Raw genomic sequence first — 22,486 nt, forward strand, 5'->3', positions numbered from 1 at the left:
GTCTCACAACACCCCAATTTCACACCCTCCTTGGTTTCCTGGGATATCAGATACTGAAGATGGGGTTCTCCCACAAGAAAAGGGGTTTTTTTTCCCACCCCTAGTAAAGCAAAGTATAGGTATTATGGAAAACATATCCATTTTATGTAATGTTGGCAAATGTCTGTTTATCCTGAAGAGTTGAACAACTCTAAGCGGATTGAGGCAATTTGGTTTTCACTTTGGCCCGTGGTGACTAAACCCTGGCAGCAAGTGGCTGGGGTTGGGGCTTCAGCATAGCATCCAGAACTGTTCTTTCTCATGCCTGCCAGGTAGATCTGATACTAAATCGCTACATGTTTGGTAAGTCATTGGCCTGTTTCCCCACCTGTAACATAAGTGGCCATAAGTGACCATCTTCTTGAGCCTTTGCAGTTATGCTCTCTACCGACCACAGAAGGAGTTTAGAGGGGAAAGGGGAAGGTTGAGGAGGATCCAGCCTGGGACAGACAGATAATAGGGATGGGGGTATGAGATCAGAGTCCCCATATTTCCTCAGATGACTATGGGTTCATTCAGGGGAAATGGGATAGATCTGTGATGTCTAACTCTTTGCTACCTCTAGTAGTATTTTCTTTGTTTTTTGTTTGTTGGTTGGGTTTTTTTTGTTTTGTTTTGTTTTTTGGTATTTTTCCAAAGCTGGAAACGGGGAGGCAGTCAGACAAACTCCTGCATGCACCCAACCGGGATCCACCCGGCATGCCCACCAGGGGGCGATGCTCTGCCCATCTGGGGCATCTCTCTGTTGCAACCAGAGCCATTCTAGCGCCTGAGGCAGAGGCCACAGAGCCATCCTCAGCGCCCGGGCCAACTTTGCTCCAATGGAGCCTTGGCTGCGGGAGGGGAAGAGAGAGACAGAGAGGAAGGAGAGGGGGAGGGGTGGAGAAGCAGATGGGCGCTTCTCCTGTGTGCCCTGGCCGGGAATTGAACTGGGACTCCTGCACACCAGGCCAACGCTCTACCACTGAACCAACCGGCCAGGTCTCTAGTAGTATTTTCTAAAAAGCAAAGCACAATGTAATGTTTGAAGTTATGTGCAAAGAACTTTAGGATTAAGAACAGAAAATCAAATATTTCAAAATACTGATGGTGCCTGACTGGTGGTGGTGCAGTGGATAGAGCATCAACCTGGGAAGCTGAGGACCCAGGTTTGAAACCCCAATATTGCCGGCTTGAGCATAGGATCACCAGCTTGAGCAAGGGATCACAGACATGATCCCAAGGTCACTGGCTTGAACAAGGGGTCACTGGCTCAGCTTGAGCCCCCGTCAAGGTACATATGAGAAGCAATCAATGAACAACTGAAGTGATGCAACTACAGTTAATGCTTTTCATCTCTCCTCCTTCCTGTCTCTCTCAAGAAAAAAAAAAAACTATTACTGATAATGTAATAATCCTCTATGCCCTCAATTTGCCATGAAGGTTGCTTTCCTTAGTCTTAGTCCTCTGAGGTCCACAAGGCTATGGAGTGGCATCATTCCTCCACATTACAACCAAGGACACTGAAACCAGAGGCTGTGACTTGAGTGGTCTTAGGATAGGGGCTGGCACGGATGAAGGCAAGAAGGAGCACGAACACCCAATGGCAGACTTCTAGTCTACCCAGAAATGATACTCCACATGTGGATGAGCATGGCCTTTTTGGGTTAAATGAGCTAACAGATATTAAAATAAAAATTATGCCTTACTCTAAACAATAATGTTAATGATAGAATTTCTTACACAAGAAGGAAAAGAATTACCTAAAAAATAAAAAAATTAAAATCCAACAATTTGGTGTTTATAGGTTAGGGATATAGCAAAATATATACACAAGTTTAAAAATTAAAATGCTGAGCTAAATGAACTCTCATGCAAATGCAAATTCAAGAAAAGCAAAGAGCATCAATTATATTTAGAAAAGAGAAGTTTAAGCTGGAAGCATTAAAAGAGGCAAAGAGGGCACTAAAAGGCACAGTTTTTCAATATATCGCTATTAAATATATATACCCCAAATACCATGGTACTTATTTATTGACAATTTATACCCTGCCTAGTTCTCAAAAAGAGCTGATATAATTACACAACTAACATAGCAACAGCACACATATAAGAGGAACAAAAATGAAAGGGAAACAGAATTATATAAAGAAAAAATACAAAATCAGATGACAATTAGATCAGGTAAATGAGTGTTAACTATTTTGGGGTCACAGACCCCTTCCAAAATGTGAGGAATACTACAGACCCCTCACCCAGAACAACTCATTCATACACATATCCACACAGCATTGTTCAGCCCCTAGGGTTTCACAACATTTAAAACCCCTGCATATTCACAGACTCCCAGGCAGTCCACAAAACCCAGGTTCAGAACTCTGCAATAAACAGAAGTTAGAGAAAATATGAATTTGAATAAAATAGTTTAAAAACTCAGTTAACAAACAGAACCGATAAAGTAAAAACATATTTCTTCAGAGTACATAAATGCTTTATAAAAATTGATAACATATCCAGGCCCAAATAAATTCTATGGACACTTTGAAATGTTGACACCACAATACAGTAAGAAATAACAACAATGACTTAAGCATTCATCACTTGGAAATATAAAAAATAATAACAGTTGGGCCAAAAGTAAATTCCTAATATAATAACAAAAAATACCACATATCAAATTTATGGAGTGCAGAAAAAGTTCTAACTATAAGGGAAAAATCATAAACCAAAGTACTCACATTTACTAGAAATATTAAAAATATGATTAATAATTAATCTTAGAAATATAAAGTATTAAGCCAAAAAAAGAGAGAAAAGAATACATATACTTTGACACAACAATTCAATTAGTAAACAAAATCAAGAGTTGGAGGTTTACAACACTCAACATCTGCCATGAGGAAAAATGTAAGAAAACAAAAACAACTAAACTCAAGGACGATTAAACTATTCCCAGGGCCATCTATCATGACATTACACTGTGAACATAAATAAAACGAAAGACATTTAAATACTAGATATTCAAACAGAGAAAGAAATTGAACAGAAAGAATTCAGTTCTGTTCACACTTCCAAAAATGACAAGTACCTGTTCTGACCAGTTATTTGAGAATGTCAACCCTTCAGAAAGGGATTTTAATCCTGTTATATAAATTGTCAAAAAGAAGAAAGAAGTTTGGTGGGGGGCAGAAAGTGCATATTCCAAAACATGAGAATAGCATAAAATAAGTTGAGAAGCTGGGAGTTGAGGACAGAAGCTGGCATGAAACCCATGTGGCTTGTTTAGAAGGGATAAAGCCAATTGGGTGAAATGGGGATTTACAGGCAGAAAAGCCCCCAAAGGTTAGTTTTAAGGAGAATGGTGACATGTGCAAAGTGATGCTTTAAATATTCCAATCTGGTTGGGGTACACAGAAAAATGCAGAGGGAGACATCAAAGGTAAGAGAGAAACAAGATGACTGCCTGGGAGACATAAGCCTGGCCAGGGCTGAGGCAGAATGGGGATGGGGGTGCCAAGGAGGTGGGGGAGGAGCTGTTATCACCCGCACCAAGTAGGGGGTTTCAGCATTCTCTCCTCGCTTCTGGTAAATGACTGAAGACCCTCGGTGCAGGTCTCCTGCCAACGATGCCCAGGCGCCACATGGTCAGGCCATGCCAGTCCAGTTGGTGGTGTAGTCAGTTCTGGGGGACTCTTGGGTGCTGGTTAAGTGTTTCACATACACAGCAAAGAGAGGACCTTGACAGAAGTGATCTCCCCAGCCCATCAGATCAGTCCTTTTAAAAGGACTACCAAGCCCCACTTACTCAGGAATATGGCTCCCCCATTTTGTTCATCAAAATGATACCTAACTGCCAAGCTGAGCTTCTGATTGGCTGAAATAAACATGATTCCAGCCATAAACATTTGGAAAACTTCAAAATAGCTCAGGCTGCCTCCTCCCACACTAGCTGCAGAGTCTGGTGGGAAAGCCAATACTAAAGATCCCCATGGCCACATGAAGACCTGAGGGCCTGGGACAAACAATTCCGAACTAGCCAGACCCATCATTGCTGGGCACAATGACTGCCTTCAAGCTCTGCTGAGTCAGGGCAAGCGGGCCTGACATTTGGGAGATGCTGGGGCTACCAAGGACGCCCAGTGCAGGGCTCACAGCCTGATGTGTGCTGGGACATTACAACTACCTGAGAGCTTTAAAAACACACCAGAGCCCCACCTTTGGGAATGACCACTGAATTGATCCACATGGGATCAATCCCCAGTTGAACACCAGTTGGCAGGGAGGAGGACAGAAGTACAGGGACATGGACTGCACTGCCACAACAGGGAGGCTGAGGGTGGCTTCCAGAAAATGTGTGTAGGACAAACACAGTGCACCCCAGCCCAGGATGCAAGCCTGAGGAAGTATGGAAAAGCTGGTTCAATAAGGGCCTGCTATAAGCTCTGCCATTTCAGGAATCAGATGGGGATGCTTCTCTAGGTGTCAGGGACAGTGTCTCCAGGTGAGGCATGGGTCTCTGGGTATCCACACTAAATCTCCAGTTGCCAAAGCACTTTCATAGGTGATCTCATTCTGAATGGGGACTTTGCATCAACCCTTAGAAGTATGTGGCCAGGTCTCACTATCCCCATTTCACAGATAGAAAAATGGAGACTTGGGGCATCCTCAAGGTCACCTAGGAGGGATGGAACTGAGACTTGAACCCAGACCTCTGATTGAATCACCCTGCCTTTAACATCCCTCCACCCCCGCCTGACCCCACACTGGAAGGTGGAGAGGCCGCATAGCCACCAGACCAGAAATGAGCCATGCTGATGTCCATGGTGCACTGTGGTCTTGGGAGCCCTGGGTCTTGTTGATGGGTTTCACTAATGCCTCGGGCCTGGGCTGAGTCAGAGCTGGGCATCAAATGTCCTCAGGCCTACAGGACCAAACTTCTACTCTCCTGTGAAAAAGACTACCCTCACTCTAACACAGAGCAGGACTGAGGACTGAGACCACACCAAGGACTTGCACCCTCACTCCCAGTCCCAGAACTAATCCCTCCAGACACTCCCTTTATTCTGTAACCTGTTTTGGTTGTCCCCACCAGTGCCCAAGCCAGACAGATTTCATGTTGTGGCTGAGGTATCTTTTTGGATTTTCTCTTTAGCTAATTTGGACTGTGAGAATGGTTATTTCTCCTAAAAGTGCCAGACTGTAGCCTGATGTTCAAGAGTTCTCACCTGACATTTTCATGGGTTTAACTCAACTTTCTCCCTCTTACATTTATTCCTCTTCTGGATTCTGGAAAAACTAAACCTCATATGCCTGGGCATCAAATGTGAGAATGAGAAAACCGAAGGCCAGCTCTTTTTCTGATGCACAGTTATTTGGCGGCCTTCCTATCCCCCATCCACCCTTGTGCTCAGTAAACCTGCTGATCACAGGGCACCTGGTTCCGAGGGGGCCTTGCTGGTGATGTGGGAGTTCAGAAGCGCCTAGGTTCAGCACTGGTATCAGGAAAGTGGGCAGGGCCTTGTCGACAAAGCAATTGGGTGAGGGCTCCATCTGGGAAAGGCTTTCAAGCTTCGGTGTGAGCTCCTCCCTCTAGAGCTTTTCCTCAGCATGTATTTTCTGATGCCGAATTAGGTGTGAGCTCCCCCTGAAGGACTTGCCACATTTGTTACACTCATAGGGTTTCTCTCTGGTGTGGGTTTTATAATGTTCAATGAGGGCCGACCTGTGCCGGAAGGCTTTGCCGCACTCATTGCACGTGTAGGGCTTCTTCCCGGTGTGGATTCGCTGGTGCTGGATCAGTGCAGAGCTGTGGCAGAAGGCCTTCCCGCACTGGCCACACTCATAAGGCTTCTCCCCTGTGTGAATCCGCTGGTGCTCGATGAGGGAGGAACTCTGGCTGAATGCTTTCCCACACTTATGGCATTTATAGGGTTTCTCACCCGTGTGGGTCTTCCGATGCTCGATGAGGTTAGAACTCTGGCTAAAGGCCTTCCCGCACTCTTCACATTTGTATGGCTTCTTTCCAGTGTGAATCCTCTGGTGCCGAATGAGGTGGGACCTGTGACAAAAGGCTTTCCCACAGAGATCGCACTCATGAGGTTTCTTTAGGGTGTGGATTTTCCGGTGCTGGCTCAGGCCTGAACTCTGGTTGAAGGATTTCCCACATTCCTTACACTGATAAGGTTTCTCTCCGGTGTGAATTCTCTCGTGTTTTCTGAGACTTGAGCTACGACTGAAATCTTTCCCACATTCCCTGCATTCATAGGGTCTCTTCCCAGTGTGAGTTTTCTGATGTTGCGTGAGAGCCGAGCTCTGGCGAAAGGCTTTTCCGCATTCTGGGCACTCATAGGGCTTCTCCCCAGTGTGGATTATCTGGTGTCTGAGAAGGTGTGAGCTCTGGCTGAAGGCCTTCCCACACTCACAGCACTCATAGGGCTTCTCTCCAGTGTGGATCACCAGGTGTCTAAGAAGGTGTGAGCTCTGGCTGAAGGCCTTCCCACATTCCCGACACGCATAGGGTTTTGGTGGTTGTGCAGTTCTGTGAGGTTCATTAGGTCCCAAGTCCACCCTGCCCACTAGCTCACAGCCATGTTTATTGGGCTCTTCTCCACCATGGATTAATGGACACATATTAAGGTCTGATTTCTGGAGGAAGGTTTGGCCAAATATTTCATCATCCTGGGGTTTGTTTACTTGGGGGATACTCTGATGATGAACAGGGCTTGAGCACAGACTGAAATTCCCCTCATAATCATCATGTTCCTCGTTTGGTTCCCCAAGAGGGATCTCCTTATAGATAACAGCCATTTGCTCTAAACCTCTTTCCTGAAGAAATGAGTCCCCCAAGTCCTCCTCTGGGAAAAGTTCTTGCTGTATCTCTAACCCATCTTCAAACACAAAGGTCTCACCAAGCTTGGATGCTTGGGGAACCTCCATTGTGAATCTAGTACCACCCCCAATGACTGTATTTCTCAAAAGATGTTCTTCTTTGGGAACACACTTACTGTTTTACAATCTGAAAAGAAAACAAGGGACATTGTCAAGCCAGCAAGTCAAGCACCTAGTATGTGCCTCTGCCTCCTTCCTGTGCCAGAATCAATGGTAGACCTAACAAAATAAGACACAATCTTGCCCTTGAGATGATACCCACTGAGTTAGACAGAAGTTTGACTTATAAAAAACTGCAAAAAGACAGAGAAAATACAGAATCGAGAGCCACACCATGGTGTCTAGACTCTGAAGGCTGAGGATGTTTGGAAATGTGGGCTAGAACAAGAAGTAGAGCTATATGGCAATACTCTGCTTACTGGAGGATGTTAGGGATGGGGTTTTTTGGGAAAGAGAAATAACACATTTTCTGTTTGTTTTTTTTGTTTTGCTTTGTTTTAAGCGAGAGAGACGGAGACAAAGGGAGAGACAGATAGGGACAGACAGGTGGGAAAGGAGAGAGATGAGAAGCATCAATTCTTTGCTACGGCACCTTAGTTGTTCCCTGATTGCTTTCTCGTGTCTCAACTGGGGGGAGCAGGGTGGGGGACTACAAAAGAGTGACCCCTTGCTCAAGTCAAGCCAGTAACCTTGGGTTCAAGCCAGCGACCTTGGGCTCAGCAACTTTTAGGCTCAAGCCAGCAATCATGGGGTTATGTCTATGATCCCACACTCAAGCTAGCAACCCCATGCTCAAGCTGTCGACTTCGGGGTTTCAAACCTGGGTCCTCTGTGTCCCAGTCCAATGCTCTACCCACTGTACCACCACCTGGTCAGGCCTGAAAGTTAGACAGAAGTCTCTTCTTTTTCTTCATTCTGGTGTCCCAGCCAGAACTCTGGGAGTCAACCTACACCTAATTCCTCTCTCTAACTTGCATGTCCTATCCTGTCTATTTCCGGAGGCTAAACTGAAGGGGTCTCTGCCTCTCTGTCCTTGCTGCCATTCTGCAGCTCAGGCCTGCAACACCCTGATTATTTCAATACTCTCCTCTCAACTGGCCACCTACTTCCAACTTCTACTCCTCCTTCTGGTCCATTCTCTCCATTTATACCAGTGTCAAATACTCAAAACACAGACCTGATCATGTCATTTCTCTTCTTAGGATCTTGTTACTGCTCAACTCCTTCACAAGGCCCATCATGATGGCCTTTCCAGCCCATCCCCTGCCTCTCCTTTCACACACCCCTCACCTGCCAGATAACTCATTTGTGCTGCTGTTTCTTCTGCCTACCAGGTCCCTCCACGTTCTCAGACTGCCACAGCTCATCCTTTTAGACTCATTCCAGATGTTCCCTCTTCTCTTCATCCTCATACTGGCCATCTCAGGCACATCCCACATTGACCCACGGAGCTTGGTGCATACATCCATCAAGAACTCAACACCCTGGATGGCAAACATGGGTTGACAGGTCTCTCCTCACCACTGCCTGCAAGTGCCCTAAGGGTAAATCCTGTGCTCCTACATTTTGGAACCCACAGCCCGCATAGTTATTGAATTAAGGAAAAGCTTTCTGGTTTTGTGCTAGAACTGATTATCACACTTACCTCTTTATTTTAAAGAAGTCAATTTCTCTGGAAGATATAAACAAAACAGACAAAAGCATCACTGCTTCAGTTGAAGGAGGGTGTTTTTTGGTTTTTTTTAAGATTTTATTTATTCATTATAGAGAGGGGGAGAGAGAGAGAGAGAGAGAGAGAGAGAGAGAGAGAGAGAGAGAGAGAGAGAAGGGGGGGAGGAGCAGAAAGCATCAACTCCCATATATGCCTTGACCAGGCAAGCCCAGGGTTTTGAACCGTTGACCTCAGCATTCCAGGTCGACGCTTTATCCACTGCGCCACCACAGGTCAGGCTGAAAGAGGGTGTTTTTGTAGAAACAAAGAAGGAGGCTAGAACACCCCCACTCAGCCCCATATCACACTGTGGTGGCTCCTGAGGGAGCCTCTGAGGACCCTATTTGGAAACTCATGTGCAGCTAAAGGGAAACTAAACTCTCCAGGTGCCATAATGATAACAGCTCATGTTTATTGAGCACCTGCTTTGTGCTAGGCATTACTAGACCTTTTATAAGTATATCATTTAATCCTTACAACTCTATACAAAGGTACTGTTATCCTTACCCTGAAGCTTAGAGAATACTGACTTTAAAAAAATTAAAATAATCAGAAGTCATGATGGAACTCACTTATATTTAGAAATATTTTAATGCATTTTCACCTGACCTCTGGCGGCACAGTGGATAAAAGCGTCAACCTGGAACACTGAGGTCGCTAGTTTGAAACCCTGGGCTTGCACATATGAGAGTTGATGCCTCCTGCCCCTCACCCCTTCTCTTCTCTAAAGCATGAATAAATAAAAATCTTTAAAAAAAATTTTTAATGAATTTTCTTTGCTTACTTTAGCTCTTCTTGCCCTCCTCTTCAGGAACCATAATCTCCAATCCTTCCAGTTCTCTCATTCAACCTCACTGAATCTAACATCTCCCCGTTTTCACCCTGTCCTCTTCTTTTAGTTCTACCTGTTTCCATCTAGCTTAGACCTTCTCCATCTATAGTGAGTCTCACTATATACATCATTTAAGCTAACTCTCTGACCAACATCACATTCCTTGCCCTACTGAAACCAGCTGCTGCTAATTCCTTTTCTGCCAATTCCTCCTAAAAATGTTGCCAAGTTAAATCATATGACTGTGTATGGCACTGAGACAGATTTCAAGTTTCCAATTTCAGCTGGGACTTCAGCATTCAGCTCCAGCATCCAACGACCGCCTTACTGCCAATCGCTCTCTTCTCAGTCCTCCCTTCCCCACCCCTTCTGGCACTGCTCACTAATACCTCCTTCTCAAAACCCTTCATTTTAGAGGTTGCAAATTGGCAGCCCGGGGATCCTGCCACAGACACGTCTTGTCCGGCCCTTAAGAGTTGGGCTTTTTCTTTTTGTTTGACTTAGCTGCCAATATGGAAAACTCAGGTTTCTGGCTTTCTCTTGACAAAACTGGAAGATGTGACAATACAGGCCCACTCCTTCACTAAACCCACCTTGCCTACCTGGCTGCCTCAAGACTTGGAGCTTACTGGACAAATCACCCCCAATCCTATGGTTCCTGAAAGGTCTCCCCCCAACTTTCATGCCCTTGGATCCCTCCTTAATAGCTATGGATTGAAACTGTTCTTCCTTCCACCCACCTGTTAAATCCTGGTACTTCTAAGGTTTCCTCCTTAGGAGTTTTCCATTCCCACTATGTACCACCTACACCCTGAAGTCTCTACTCTGTTTTAAAAGTTGGCAATCCTTTATCTGTCCCCAACTACGTTTTAAACGTTTTTTTAGACAAAAAAGCCAAAGGTATGGAAACCCATGCTCCCCACCTCTCTGGGGCCTTCCCTGGCTCCTTCTGCATCCGTCACCCCATCCTCCAGGGAGCCCACAGGGCCGGGTACCTGGCAGACCCTCGGTCCAGTCAGGGTTTCCTGGCTGGAGGCCCGCGAGCCGCCGCAGACCAGCACACGCCGCCCAGGCAGCGACGACTGTGCCCCACAGGCTTCCCACCAATCGGGATGCCCGCACCCCGGACCACCGAAGGGACAGGTGGGCACACTGGATGACGCAGAGCCACTCACCTGGGCCGGGGCGGAGCCGCTCACCTGGGCCGGGCGGGGCCGCGGGCGGGCTGGGCGGGGCTGCACCTGAGCTGCTCCAACCCGCGGCCGACCCGGCCTCGCTCCCCGGCGGCTGCTGACGCGAAGCCCGCGGCGGCCTGAGAGCCCGGGGCCCCGCCCCCGCCCGCGGGCACTTCCGGAACTGCTCTAGGCGGCACAGAGGTTCGCGTCTCGATGGTTCCGCCTCACCGGGCATCGCGGCGCGTTGCCGCTCGACTCTGGGACTCAAGGACAGGGATCAGGGGAGTCTTTCCAGTCCGACACAGTAACTCCGGGATGCCCCAAGTACGTCCCGGCTGGGAGGAAAACAGCTGGGCAAGTGTTGGCGAGAGTTCAAGGGAGAAAACTGAGGCCTCGAGGGGCAAGCCGGCCCAGAGGCGCAGGCTAGAAGCCCCGTTCCCGCTGCACTTGCCTTGAGGGTGGGGGAAAGCCAGAGGCCGCCTGGGATCTGGGATCTTCAAGAGGAGAAGGGGATCCCAGAATGAACGCGTCACCTTTCGTAGGCCCAAGGGTACTGTAAGGATTTATCCTCCTTTCCTAGTTCTACCTGCCAACCCAGCCTTGGAGATGAAAGCAAGGGCCTGCTGAAGGTGTAGGTTTGACTCTCTCTGGACTCAGTGCATTGAGGGGTGACCTCCAAGCTTGAGGCGCCTCCTAGGGGAATCGGGAGGGAAGAGGGGTATGTTCTTGAACCTCCCTCCTCCCAACGCTCAGGTCTGCTCTACTTTGATGGCAAGACTTGCTCCTTTGATGGCAACCCAGTGCTCCCCCTCGGGTCCAGCTGCCTGTGGGAGAGCCTCCCTGGGGCGGGGGTGGGGAGGGTACAGTCCTCTCAGGAGACCAGTAGAACAAGTGTTCCTGAGGGGGGGATGCTGCCCACTCTGCCCCTGCTATCTGTGGAACTGCTTTCACCACCCTTCACCCTGGCCCTCAAGTGCCTGAGTGCCCTACACACACACACACACACACACACTCACACACATTCACACTCACTCTCACACCCATACCTGCTTCCCTGCCCCATCAAGGAGTAGGCAGGGTCTGTCCTTCCCCTACCTAGCAGCCTGGGCTCCGGGGGGGACCCTGTTGTCATCCAATAAGCATTGGACCACAACCAGCCATGCAAAGCAAGGAGTGGTAAAGGCTGGTTCCTTTTTTTCTCCCTCCAGCTCCTCCAGTCACCGGAAGGTAAGCCACCAGGCTGAGCCCCCTGGGGGCCAGTGGAGGGGCTAGGCCCAGCCCCAAGGGTCTCAGGTGCTTCCTCTTGTGCACCAATCCCCAGAATCCCTACCTTCCTCCACCCTCCCCGGCCAACCACAGTCACTTTTTCAGCAGGGATCTCATGGTCCTCAGAATAGTTATTGTTGACATGTTGGGTATTATTAGCCCATTTTATAGAGGAGGAAAATCAAGTCTCAGAGAAAGAGAGGGACCTAAGGTCAGGGACAGAAGTGGGAAACAGACAGGAGACATTGATCCCACACACCACTCCTAGGATATGTAGCCCACAGAGCAGTAGTAATCTGCGTCGTCCTCGGGCTGCACGGGGCTGATGATCAGGACGCAGGCATTGTGGGCTGCATCTGTAGCTGCTGAGAAACGGTCAGGGATGTCTGGGGAACGGTGGTGATCCTTCTCTGAACGGTAGTAGAGGAGATAGCGGGGGGCGCTTCCTGCCCGCTGTTGATACCAAGACACTCCGTAGTCCCCAATGGTGGCATGGCGGGGGCTGAGCATGCAGGAGAGTTGGGCCACTTGGCCTGGGAACACCAACAATGCATCTGGCTGGGTCAGGGTTGGCTGAGAGACTGAGAGAGACAGACCTGCTCAGGCCTGGCCTGAGCCCCTTCTCCCCCACCCCTGCTTCATGAATTCTTGGTCAGACTCCCAAACAATTCCTGTTCCTAAAGGACTCATGGCCTGGTGCCACAGTATCAGCACTGGAGGGGGTACCAAGTTGTTGACTCTTAAGTCCCCATTAGTGCTATTTTCCCACAGATCTGTGTTCAGTTGAGGTTCTAAAGCTTAAAAGGTGGGACTGGTGGCCTCATTCCTTCTGTTGCCCACTCCCACCCCTTGCCCTGATGACCCCTATCCTCTTGGTCACATTGGCTTTTCCAAACCCTAACTATAGACTGACTATTTCCAGGAAGCTTCCTGGGCTGTACCACCCATTAGCTCAGCCTCACACAACTGGAGCCTGGGGACCTTCTCGGAGTTAGGTTGTTCCTGAGGCCCTGTGAGTAGGCATCAGGCACACCAGCTTCCCCTGTGAAAAACTCAAAAGGTAACCAGCTCCAGTCCCTTCTAAGACCCTAAAGAGTCAAAGTTCAAATGTACCCTAGTGATCTAATCATTCAGAAAAGAAGAAACGGGCCCACAGAGAGTAGTAACTTGCCCCAGGTCTAGTGCAGAGCCACCTGTATGTAGCCAGTTCTCTCCTCCACCTCAGTGCCACTGCCAGAACCGTTCCACTGCTCATATTAATTTTGCTTCTTTGCAGGGGCCTTCTGGAGCCAGTGCTGTCTCCCCCCAGGTGAGGCAGACCAGGGAGGGCTCACCTGCCAAGAGGGTTCCAATCAAAAGGAGGGCTAGGTGCCACCAGGCCATGGCCAGCAGCAGGAGGCAGACAGGAACTGTTGTGTTGGGTGTGCTCCAGGTGCTTCAGGGCCCTGGCAGGGGAGACTACTGGACCAGCACAGTGCATGCAAATTAACCCATTGATTTGGCTGAGGCCAAACTGCCAGGCCACATCTTCCCAAACATGAGAATACTGACCCCACAAGGCCTTTTGAGAATAGGACCCGAAATCCACACATGCATTATAGCAGGGAGCTGCTTTTTTATTGTGGTATAACTCATGTGATAAATATAGAAATCTTAAGTATGGCTTGCTGATTTTATATCTAAGATATATATACATATACATATATATATATATATATATATATATATATATACACACACACACACACACACACACACACACACACCCCTGCAACCTCTACCCAGATCAAGATTTAGAACATTTCCATCTCCCCAGAAGGCTCCCTCATCCCCCAATGGTAACCATCATTCTGACTTCTATCACTTAGATCTGTTTTGCCTGCTCTAGAACTTCAAATATAAATGAAATGATAGCCTGTCCTCTTTTGTCCCTGCTTCTTTTGTTCAACATAGGCATAATCCAGAGTGTGCAGTGATATTTAATTCATTCTCATAGCTGTGTGAATTAATTTACTTATTGTGTGAAATAATGTATCCATTCTGTTATCAGACATTTGCATACTTTCCAGTCCTTGGCCATTGCAAATAAAACTTGTGAATGATCATGTTAGTGTCTTGAATGCATTTATGTTTTCATTTCTGCTGGTAAGACACCCAGCACTAGAAGTGCCTGGGGGTAGGGAATGGTACATTTAGCTGTAGCAGTAACTGCCAGCGTTCCCACCAGTGGTCAAGAGAGTTCCAGTGACTTCACATCCTCACCAGCACTTGACATGGTCTTAATTTGCCTGATAGCAGGGAGCTGACTTCAGTTGGGATTCATTTTCCTCATCTGGAAAATGAAGAAAAAAATTGTACTAACCCAAGAGTTGTGAAAATACAAAGATAGGACTTATGTGCCCAGTGCCAGGCACAGTGCATGTATTAATTGTGCCTTTCATTTTCTGTATTCTGATGCTTTGCTATCTGGGGCCTTGCTGATCTTAGAGGACTGACCCTCCAGGGTTAGCCAGCTTTCCCAATGCAAACCAATTAATCCTGAGCCTGCACTCCCAACCACCTCCTTTATTGGCCTCTCATACAGGGCAAAAAACTTTGGTAAATGTCTATACTGGTTTTATTCATAATCGCCAAAAACAAAACCCTAAAACAACAGCAGGTGAATGGATCAACAAACCCTGATGTACCCAGACAATGGGACCCCTCCCCCAGTGATAAAAAGCAACAAACTATATATTTTAGAAGGAACAAATGATACCTGGGACAACCTGGGGGAATCTCAAATGCATCCTGCTGAGTGAAAGAAGCCAGACTCAAAAGGTTCCATATTTATGATTCCTTTTATGGAACATCCTGGAAAAGGCAGTGGTTGTCAGGGGCTGGAGTTGACTACAAAGGGGCATAAAGAAATTTTGGGAAGTGGTGGAAATGTTCTATATCCCTAGTATGGTAGTAGTTATATGAGATTTGTCAAAACTCAAAACACTAAAAGGGCCTGACCAGGCGGTGGCACAGTGCATAGAGCGTCGGACTGGGATGCGAAGGACCCAGTTTGAGACCTCGAGGTCGCCAGCTTCAGCGCTGGCTCATCTGGTTTGAGCAAGGCTCACCAGCTTGGACCCAAGGTCGCTGGCTTGAGCAAGGGGTTACTCGGTCTACGCGGTCAAAGCACATATGAGAAAGCAATCAATGAACAACGAAGGTGCTGCAACGAAAAACTAATGAATGATGCTTCTCATCTCTTTCCATTCCTGACTGTCTGTCCCTGTTTATCCCTCTCTCTGTCCCTGTAAAAAAAACAACAAAAAACAAACAAACAAAAAAACAAGCCACTAAAAGGGTAAATTTTACCTCTATAAACTTAACTAAAAAAAAAAAAAAAAAAAAAGAGCCTGACCTGTGGTGGCACAGTGGATAAAATGTTGACCTGGAACGCTGAGGTTGCCAGTTTGAAACCCTGGGCTTGCCTAGTCAAGGCACATATAGGAGTTGATGCTTCCTGCTCCTCCCTGCCTTCTCTCTCTCTCCTCTCTAAAAAGAAAAAAGTAGAAAAAATAAACAACAAAAGAAAGGAGGCGGCCCTGGCCAGTTTGCTCTGTAGGTTAGAGTGTTGTCCCGAAACACCAAGGTTGCAGGTTAAATCCCCAGTCAGGGCATATAAGGGAAGCTATCAATGAATGTACAACTAAGTGGAACAACAAATGAATACCTCTCTCTCTCTCAAATCAATAAATAAATAAAAGAGAGGAGGCTGGGAATGAGGAGTAAAGCAGGAGAGGAAACACTGTGAGCACAGGAAAGGAGGCTGGAGTTGGGCAGGGGAGCCTGCAAAGTTGGTGAGGACCTCAGTGCCCCACCCCTAAAAACCTCCCCCACTTTTAGTCTGGCAGCTCAGTCTCTACTGGTAGAAGAATGTGGTCTCTGGACATCCCTGGAAACCAAAGCTTTAGGCCCCACTATAGCCCTGCCTCAGATCCCGTTACCAGGATACTGGGGGGAAGGCATTTCCTGCCTAGATGGCTTGGCTTGGCAGCTTCCACTACCATGGAGACCAGCTTGGAAACTGGGAGGGCCTGTCTCCTCCTGCTACTCTGACCCAGCCTGCAGGAGGAAGAGGAGGCCAAGGGTTCTGGACAACTGCAACAGCCCAACCCCAAAGAGAGCGAAGCAGGGACCACAGCCACCCACCCATCACCCATCGATCCTCCCCCATAGACATACTTCTTCCAGCAGGGCCAGAACCCTGAATAGATCTCAGTTCCAGTTCCTTCCTTAGACAGAAGTTGGGATACCAAAGCCCCCAACTCTGTCTCCTCTCCCCTGCAGCCATGTTTATCACAGTGATGTTTGGAGGTAAGTAGAATCTCCTGTCCCAACAGATGGATTGGGGAATGGTACACTCAGCTTGCTTCCATCTGCCCTGGGATGGGGGGAGGCAGTGTAGGTAAGGGATGGGGGGTTGGGGGAAGCAGCTCTGTGGGGAAGCAGAGCTCCCTAGTGCCTGGAGTGATTCCTTAGAGGGGAAAACACTGGTTGGGCACCAGGAAATTCACATGGGCCTCTCTCCTAGAGCACCTGCCATGCTACCATGGAGGATGTTTTTAAATTACATGACCTCTTGGCTGTTGCTTCAGTCAGTCGTCCTTAGGCTTCGGTGTACATCAGGCACCTGAAGCTCTGACCAGTTAGAATCCTGACCCTCTGGTGGGAGGGGATCCATTGCAGGAGGGGGGCTGGAGCAGGAGGCTGTCCAGTATAGGAGGCATAAGTTGTATACCAATTACTGACGTCTCAGGAGATGGGTCGGGGTGGGGTGGGGTACTGTCCTAGTACCATAGTGCTACTCCCTGCTGTACACCTGAAACTAATACAAAATAATATTGAATGTAAACTATAATTGAAAAAGAAGAAAAAGTTAACTGCTTAGGGGTACTTGTTTACTTTTGGTGGTGATGAAAATATTTTAGAAATAGAGGTGATCGTTATATAACTATAAATGTATTAAATGCCACTGAATTGTACACTTTGGTAAAATGGTGTTCATGTTATAGAAAATTTACCTCAAGAAAACAAATCACTTAAATATTTAAAAAAAGGTGTGGGATAGGCAAAACAGAGGGTTTCAGATTGGGGGGAAGGAGAGGGCCTCATTCACTCCCCTCTGCCCCTCCCCTGCAGCTGGCTGCTGGGAGCTGGTGAATCCCTGTTGTAGCCTGGTGACTCTCACTGCCCATCTAAGGCAAAGGGGGCAGGTGCCTCCAGATGGTGAGGGGGCAAGAAAGGGTTGGTGGGGTGTGGTGGGGTGGGGGCCCAGGGCTGCAGGCGTGGGTACCAGCCCTGTTCTGCCTCCCTTCCTTTCCTCCCAGCAACCATTGCCCTCCTGGCTGAGGACGGACACCTGGTGAGCCTGGGCAAAGACCAGGTCTCCTCCACAGGCAGCTCCCTGCTGCAGGAGCGTGGGACTTACATCCTCGTGAAGATCATTAGTGAGTGGGACCCAAGACTCGCTCCCTTCTCTGTAATGTTAGACTATAAGAGGGGGAACTGCAGTACAGAGACCACCCAAGGCCCTACTCAGTCCCCCACTTTGGCCAGAACCTACCCCTGACCCTTTTATCTAATGCCCTGTTCTGACCCCAGCCTGAGCCAGCAAACAGATCGAGAGTGAGAAATAAGGGCCAGTCAGGGGTCATTCTTTGTCCCTCCACAGATGGGGAGGGTGGGGCCCCCACTCGCTATGAGTCCCTATTGGAAAACTTGGATGAGCGATGTCCAAAGCTGGCAGGTGAGTATCATAGTAGAGCCCTGGGGTGGGCAGGGAGCATCTTCTCCCCAGTCCCTACCGGAAGGGCTTCCTGGGCCTTCCAGAAGAGCTGCGCTGGCTGTCAGGCCTACCCTCAACAGGCAACAGCCAGAGGAGACGTACTGGCACTCGCCATGGCCACAAGGAACAAGGCCCTCTTTCAAATACCCAAAGGCTGGACTCCCTACTGTCCAGGACCCGCTAGTTGAGGCCAGGAGGCAGGTAAGGAGAAGACGTGGATACTTGGGGGGACATTCACACCCAGAAGTGGGACTCTTTCCCACGGGACAGAAAACTGTGTACTGACAGAGGTGGGCAGGCCCCCAAAGTCAACCCCCATCACACACACACATCTACCTGAAAGATGGAACACACTGTACCCAGAGACAGGCGCCTACCACTCCACTGCAGTGTAAGTGCCCAAGAGCAAGAACATTGTCAGTGCCCAGGAGTTGCTAAATGAATTCCAGGAAGGCAAAAACAGTACATCACGTGCAATGGTGGAGCTTGCACTAGGTTTGAAGGACCTGCTCCTCTGTTCCAGCAGGCCCCATGACTGGGCACAATACAGCCTAGTGGCCAAGCTGGACTTAGATCCAAGGGGGTTAGCTGTGACCTCTGCCTTGTGTAATCAGGCCCAAACAGTGGCCCAGCAACATTCCTCTTACAGAATCTGGATTAGGTTGTATTAGCAAAAGGGGCAAGGTCACAGAGAGGAAGTGAGGCCACTGGGGGTCCCTAAGATGTGGGTGCAGAGAAGGGGATCTGGAGGTAGAGACAAAAAAGGTGGAAGGGGCAGGCATCCCTGAGAGGGGAGACAACCAGAATTTCAGTTTCCAGAGTCAGATGCCCTTGAAGTCACCGGGTAATGCCTCACTACACACTCTGACTAACCAAAGCAGTGGGATTACAACAGGGCTCCTCCTTCCCCACACAGGAGGCCAGCTTACGGTAAATCATCCCTACCACCTCTTCAACCATGGTGCTACCGGCAGACAGGCCAGTGAGAGGACACACAGCAGTCTCTGGTCTAAAATAAATTCTTTTAATTGCACATTCGTGTCTCAGGTCATCTATGGGGTGAGAATCCCCCTCTTCACTCCCAATCCTAGCTACATGGGTACTTTCTGGTGTTGTACTCTGGCTGTCAGTGAAGGGGTGGAAGTGAGTGCAGAGCTGGCCCCAGAATCTGCTCCAATCTGCACCAGTGTGCCTCGGTTCTTCAGGGCAGGGTGCTCAGACCTGTGGAGGGAGGGGTGGGACAGGCTTGGTGGTCAGCCCCCAGGTATAGGAGGAGGGGCTGCCCCTCCCAGTCCCTGCCTGGGTCAGGGGCCACTTGCTCACCATGGTTGTATTTGCACTGCTTCAGAGCCTCGCTGAAGCCCTCACACAGGGACAAGTCACTCTGAGTGGTGGAGCAGTCCAGGAACTGCTTGATCTCATAGGCGCAGGGCCCCAACTGCAGAGGCTGGGGGGCAGCACGGATGGGGGCCTAGTATGGCACAGGAAGAAGCAAGGTCAGGTCAAGGTTGTACTGACAAGTGGGTTCCAAAGCTGAGGGCCACCTACAACCCCACAACCCCAACCCAGGGGCCTCAACAGTCCCAGGCAGGCTGGGTGACCCAGGACCAGCAGACTCAGCAGCTCCATCTGTTAAAACAGGGTCAGCAACAGCCCTATCAAAGTCACTCAGCTGATGCTAAACAGAATCTCCTTGCTGCCTCATAATAGGCATGCTGGCCAGGTGGGAGAAGACTCTAGAAAAGCCCAGGAAGTGTTCTACTACTACTCTTAAGAGTATGAACCCCACCCCAAGTTCTAGCAACTTCCACACTGATCCTCATGAACCCTGACCCTGCCACTAAGTCTGCCTTTGGCTCAGGACTGGTAGGGTGCCCAGTCACGGACAGGCCAGCAGGGAGCAGGCCCCAGTGTCACCAGCTAGCTACCTTTGCCCTTGGGCTCAGGGACTACAGTGCATGACCTGTGTGAGTAGGTAGATAGGAGATTAAGGAATTTAAACATCCCTCCTTTCTACTAGGGTTGGGTGACCTTGGGCCAATCTCTGAGCCCTAAGGGCCTGGGTCTCCCCATCTCTAAAGGGCTGGTGGCATCTGTCCCTGGGAGTCCAGGGACCTTGGCCTTAGGGGAGGGCCTAGGAGAGCCTGCGAGTGAGTGACAGAAGGTCAACGGCTGAATGAGAAACAGGACCCTGGTTGGGCAAAGTCCTGGGCCTGAGGCAGCTCTGGAAATGCCCGGACACAACTGGTGGACATTCCAGCTGTAATCTCTGCTCCATGGCCTTCATAGAAGTAGGCCTCAGTTTCTCTGGAACCTGTTGCTCACCTGCTGAACGGCAGGCTGGGCGGGCTCCGAGCTCCCCCCACTGAAGGCTCCAGTCAGGGCACTGCCCACAACGTGTCCCACAGCCGAACCCACGGCTACCCCAGCGGCAGTGGACGCCATCTGAGCCATCAGGCCCGGCTGGCCGGATGGGGCCGAGGCCGGCGCCGCGGCCGAGGGAGGCGGGTGCGCGGGTGGGTGGGCAGAAGGTGCGGCAGGGCGGCTGCGGGATGGGGGGGGGGGGGGATCGCAGGGTTAATCCAGGCCGGACCCCAGACCAGAGGCCCAAGGGTCCCGCAGACCCTGGAAATACCCCCCTCCTCTTCCCGTGGGGTGGGCGACGTGGTTGTGACATTTCCTTACCACCACCACCACCACCCCCGCCCCGGCTAAGATGGCGCAGTAATCGTCAAGGTCACGCTCTCACACCCTTGGGGGAAGTACCCACACTTCCCGAAGCATCTCCCCATGGGGTCCCTGTCTCGCTCACACCTGGCTGGCCGGGCGGCCGTGCTGCGGCTTCCCCGGGGCATGGTCGCGGCGGTGGGACTCGACTGAGATAAATCTGCGACAACAACGGTGGCGGCGATTCTGTCTTCGGGACTGACGCTACACAGCCAGTCACTGCCAGCGCAAGGGGCGGAGCCTTGGGACACGCCCCCCAGCGGGAGGTGCGGGGCTTGCGGCAGCTCTTCTTGTTCGTGTATCCCCACATCTTCTCTCCTCCAGCATCCTTTCGTGTCGGCGGTCGTTTCAGCTGGAAATATGACCACGCGCCCTTCCTGCGCCTGGCCCAAGCTTGTGGGCCCTGAGGATATGAACCAGTGTCGCAGAGCGCGGAGGGTTTACTCAGGGGCGACCAGCCTTTTCCTTCAAAGACCACCGCGGAGCCAGTGAAGTTGGGTGTTGTCTAGTGTTCCAGGGCAGAGGAGACAGGGAGACGACCGATTGAGGCCCTCCTGGGATGGGGGCTCGAGGTGCCAGGCGGTGCTCCTTCTCCCCCTATCAGAGTGTGCGGACTATTGCGTGGTCTCAGTGTCGCGCGGGGGTCGGCGTCGGGGAATGGGACTAGAGCCGGGAAGAGGTGCCTTGAGGAAGGCCAGGGGCACCTGTTTCCACAACTCCCGCCAGGGGGCGTCCGGAGCCCCTCTTTGATTCCTTTCCGGCCAAAATGCGCTGCAGACCTGGGAAGCCTTGAGATGAACTGCCCAGGCGCGATGAGGCCCCCCTCGTGCCCCATGAATGCAGCGCCGCACACTGACGGCATTTACGCGACATTCAAATAGCGTGCTCATGCCAAAGGCTGTGACCTGAGTGGCATCCTGATTTTAACACCTTGGTTCCAGGCCAAAGAAAGGGCAGAGATGTGGATTTTAGGCTCCTTCCCAGCCCTTCAGGAACCCCAGTTTTTCCAGTTTTTCTGAGTGACTCTGCAGTGGTCATATTATTACCCTGGGGAGGGGACTGACTTCTTTACTGCATCCCTCCCACCATCACTCTCCCTTGTGCATTGGGAGGGTAAATTGAGCCCTGGTGGCACAAGGATTCTGTGGAAGATGAAATCACCCAGAGCCATTGGGGAGGGGGTGAGAGGCAGCGTTGATCCAAGTGGGGAAAGGAGGCCCCTCTGTGAGGAGAAAGGAGGGAGAAAGGGAGAGAGGGGAGGAGGAAGGGGCCTTGCCTGGCATACTCAATTATGTGTGTACAGAGCACTTCCAGGCCACATATACTTTCAAGTCATGTGCACTACTGTGTTCTTACCTCTAGCCAGCCTGTGAAGTAGGACCCTCCTCTGACCCCTATCTGGTCCTGACCACCCTTGAACCCTCTACATGGGGTACAAGCATGTGAGGGGTGGGTCATTTTCTACTTACAGACATGCCAGGTTTGGTCCAGCCTCTACTACTTTGCTCATGCAGTCCCTGCCCACCTGTTGGTATTTGCCAAATTGGTCCATCCTTCTAGGCTTATCAGGGACCTCTTCCTGAAAGAAGCCCTCAGTGACCAGCCAACCTTGCTGAGTGCACGGTTAGCTTGTAACCATGGCCCTCCATCCTCAGCCTGTACTTCAAGTGGCTGTTACTTTGGCTGCCATGGACTGGTGAACTGCAGGTTCCCCAAAGCACGGCCATATAGCCCTGGGGGCCTCAAGACCACTAAATGAACATTTTTTATGGAAATAATTATGTGTTTCATGTATATCAGAAAAAAATGTATAATAAGCTCATCAAATTCATGGCTTCTTGACCAATATTGCTAAGAATGAGGCTGAAGTAGGCATTTCAATTTTTAAAAGTGAGTCACTTTAGGCCCTAGCAGGTTGGCTCAGTGGTAGAGCGTCAGCTTGGCATATGACTCTCCTGGGTTCAATTCCTGGTCAGGGCACACAGGAGAAACACCCATCTACTTTTCCACTCCTCCTGCTCCCCTTCTCTCTCTCTCTTCATCTC

At 49.8% G+C, this 22,486-nt stretch overlaps 4 protein-coding genes and 1 long non-coding RNA gene across 9 annotated transcripts; 2 read left to right on the forward strand and 3 right to left on the reverse strand.

Annotated features, from left to right (window-relative positions):
• Nucleotides 1-1,937: 1,937 nt before the first annotated feature.
• Nucleotides 1,938-10,731, reverse strand: ZNF70 (zinc finger protein 70). 2 transcript variants are annotated; one of them, XM_066365467.1, is made up of 2 exons: nucleotides 10,625-10,731; nucleotides 1,938-7,033 (listed from the first exon to the last, which is right to left on the reverse strand). In XM_066365467.1, exon 2 carries the CDS (start codon nucleotides 6,952-6,954, stop codon nucleotides 5,608-5,610), a length of 1,347 nt encoding a protein of 448 aa, XP_066221564.1. In that variant the 5' UTR covers nucleotides 6,955-7,033; nucleotides 10,625-10,731; the 3' UTR covers nucleotides 1,938-5,607. The 2 variants fall into 2 exon arrangements, with proteins under 2 accessions (XP_066221564.1, XP_066221565.1); XM_066365468.1 differs by lacking the exon at nucleotides 10,625-10,731 and adding an exon at nucleotides 10,445-10,505.
• Nucleotides 10,732-10,847: 116 nt separating this feature from the next.
• LOC136392829 (uncharacterized) lies at nucleotides 10,848-13,285 on the forward strand. The gene is made up of 4 exons (XR_010748987.1): nucleotides 10,848-10,948; nucleotides 11,205-11,255; nucleotides 11,833-11,851; nucleotides 13,167-13,285. It is a non-coding gene; the product is annotated as an uncharacterized lncRNA (long non-coding RNA).
• On the reverse strand, nucleotides 12,022-13,354 carry VPREB3 (V-set pre-B cell surrogate light chain 3). The gene is made up of 2 exons (XM_066365488.1): nucleotides 13,225-13,354; nucleotides 12,022-12,471 (listed from the first exon to the last, which is right to left on the reverse strand). The coding sequence occupies exons 1-2, from the start codon at nucleotides 13,271-13,273 to the stop codon at nucleotides 12,155-12,157; spliced, it is 366 nt and encodes a 121-aa protein (XP_066221585.1). The 5' UTR covers nucleotides 13,274-13,354; the 3' UTR covers nucleotides 12,022-12,154.
• Nucleotides 13,355-16,105: 2,751 nt separating this feature from the next.
• Nucleotides 16,106-18,715, forward strand: C2H22orf15 (chromosome 2 C22orf15 homolog). Of its 4 annotated transcripts, none has more exons than XM_066365483.1 (6): nucleotides 16,106-16,243; nucleotides 17,069-17,155; nucleotides 17,257-17,376; nucleotides 17,601-17,675; nucleotides 17,759-17,915; nucleotides 18,631-18,715. In XM_066365483.1, the coding sequence occupies exons 1-5, from the start codon at nucleotides 16,219-16,221 to the stop codon at nucleotides 17,896-17,898; spliced, it is 447 nt and encodes a 148-aa protein (XP_066221580.1). In that variant the 5' UTR covers nucleotides 16,106-16,218; the 3' UTR covers nucleotides 17,899-17,915; nucleotides 18,631-18,715. The 4 variants fall into 4 exon arrangements, with proteins under 4 accessions (XP_066221580.1, XP_066221581.1, XP_066221582.1 ...); XM_066365484.1 differs by having other exon boundaries at nucleotides 17,795-17,915; XM_066365485.1 differs by lacking the exon at nucleotides 17,601-17,675.
• Nucleotides 18,716-18,717: 2 nt separating this feature from the next.
• CHCHD10 (coiled-coil-helix-coiled-coil-helix domain containing 10) lies at nucleotides 18,718-20,686 on the reverse strand. The gene is made up of 4 exons (XM_066365487.1): nucleotides 20,529-20,686; nucleotides 20,040-20,259; nucleotides 19,038-19,185; nucleotides 18,718-18,935 (listed from the first exon to the last, which is right to left on the reverse strand). Exons 1-4 carry the CDS (start codon nucleotides 20,567-20,569, stop codon nucleotides 18,916-18,918), a joined length of 429 nt encoding a protein of 142 aa, XP_066221584.1. The 5' UTR covers nucleotides 20,570-20,686; the 3' UTR covers nucleotides 18,718-18,915.
• Between the last annotated feature and the right edge of the window lie 1,800 nt (nucleotides 20,687-22,486).

Source organism: Saccopteryx leptura, chromosome 2 (assembly GCF_036850995.1).
Source record: "Saccopteryx leptura isolate mSacLep1 chromosome 2, mSacLep1_pri_phased_curated, whole genome shotgun sequence".
In the NCBI taxonomy this organism is placed as follows: Eukaryota; Metazoa; Chordata; class Mammalia; order Chiroptera; family Emballonuridae; genus Saccopteryx; species Saccopteryx leptura.

What these genes read in the sequence shown, in the direction of transcription:
- VPREB3 (XM_066365488.1), bottom strand. Translation starts at nt 13,273, where the DNA reads ATGGCCTGGTGGCACCTAGCCCTCCTTTTGATTGGAACCCTCTTGGCA. An exon ending in GATTGGAACCCTCTTGGCAG is followed by an intron (nt 12,472 to 13,224) that starts GTGAGCCCTCCC and finishes TGTCTCTCTCAG; the next exon opens with TCTCTCAGCCAACCCTGACC.
- CHCHD10 (XM_066365487.1), bottom strand. Translation starts at nt 20,569, where the DNA reads ATGCCCCGGGGAAGCCGCAGCACGGCCGCCCGGCCAGCCAG. An exon ending in ACGGCCGCCCGGCCAGCCAG is followed by an intron (nt 20,260 to 20,528) that starts GTGTGAGCGAGA and finishes CCCATCCCGCAG; the next exon opens with CCGCCCTGCCGCACCTTCTG. An exon ending in CCCAGCCTGCCGTTCAGCAG is followed by an intron (nt 19,186 to 20,039) that starts GTGAGCAACAGG and finishes GTGCCATACTAG; the next exon opens with GCCCCCATCCGTGCTGCCCC.
- C2H22orf15 (XM_066365483.1), top strand. Translation starts at nt 16,219, where the DNA reads ATGTTTATCACAGTGATGTTTGGAG. An exon ending in CATCCTCGTGAAGATCATTA is followed by an intron (nt 17,377 to 17,600) that starts GTGAGTGGGACC and finishes GTCCCTCCACAG; the next exon opens with ATGGGGAGGGTGGGGCCCCC. An exon ending in GCGATGTCCAAAGCTGGCAG is followed by an intron (nt 17,676 to 17,758) that starts GTGAGTATCATA and finishes TGGGCCTTCCAG; the next exon opens with AAGAGCTGCGCTGGCTGTCA.
- ZNF70 (XM_066365467.1), bottom strand. Translation starts at nt 6,954, where the DNA reads ATGGAGGTTCCCCAAGCATCCAAGCTTGGTGAGACCTTTGTGTTTGAA.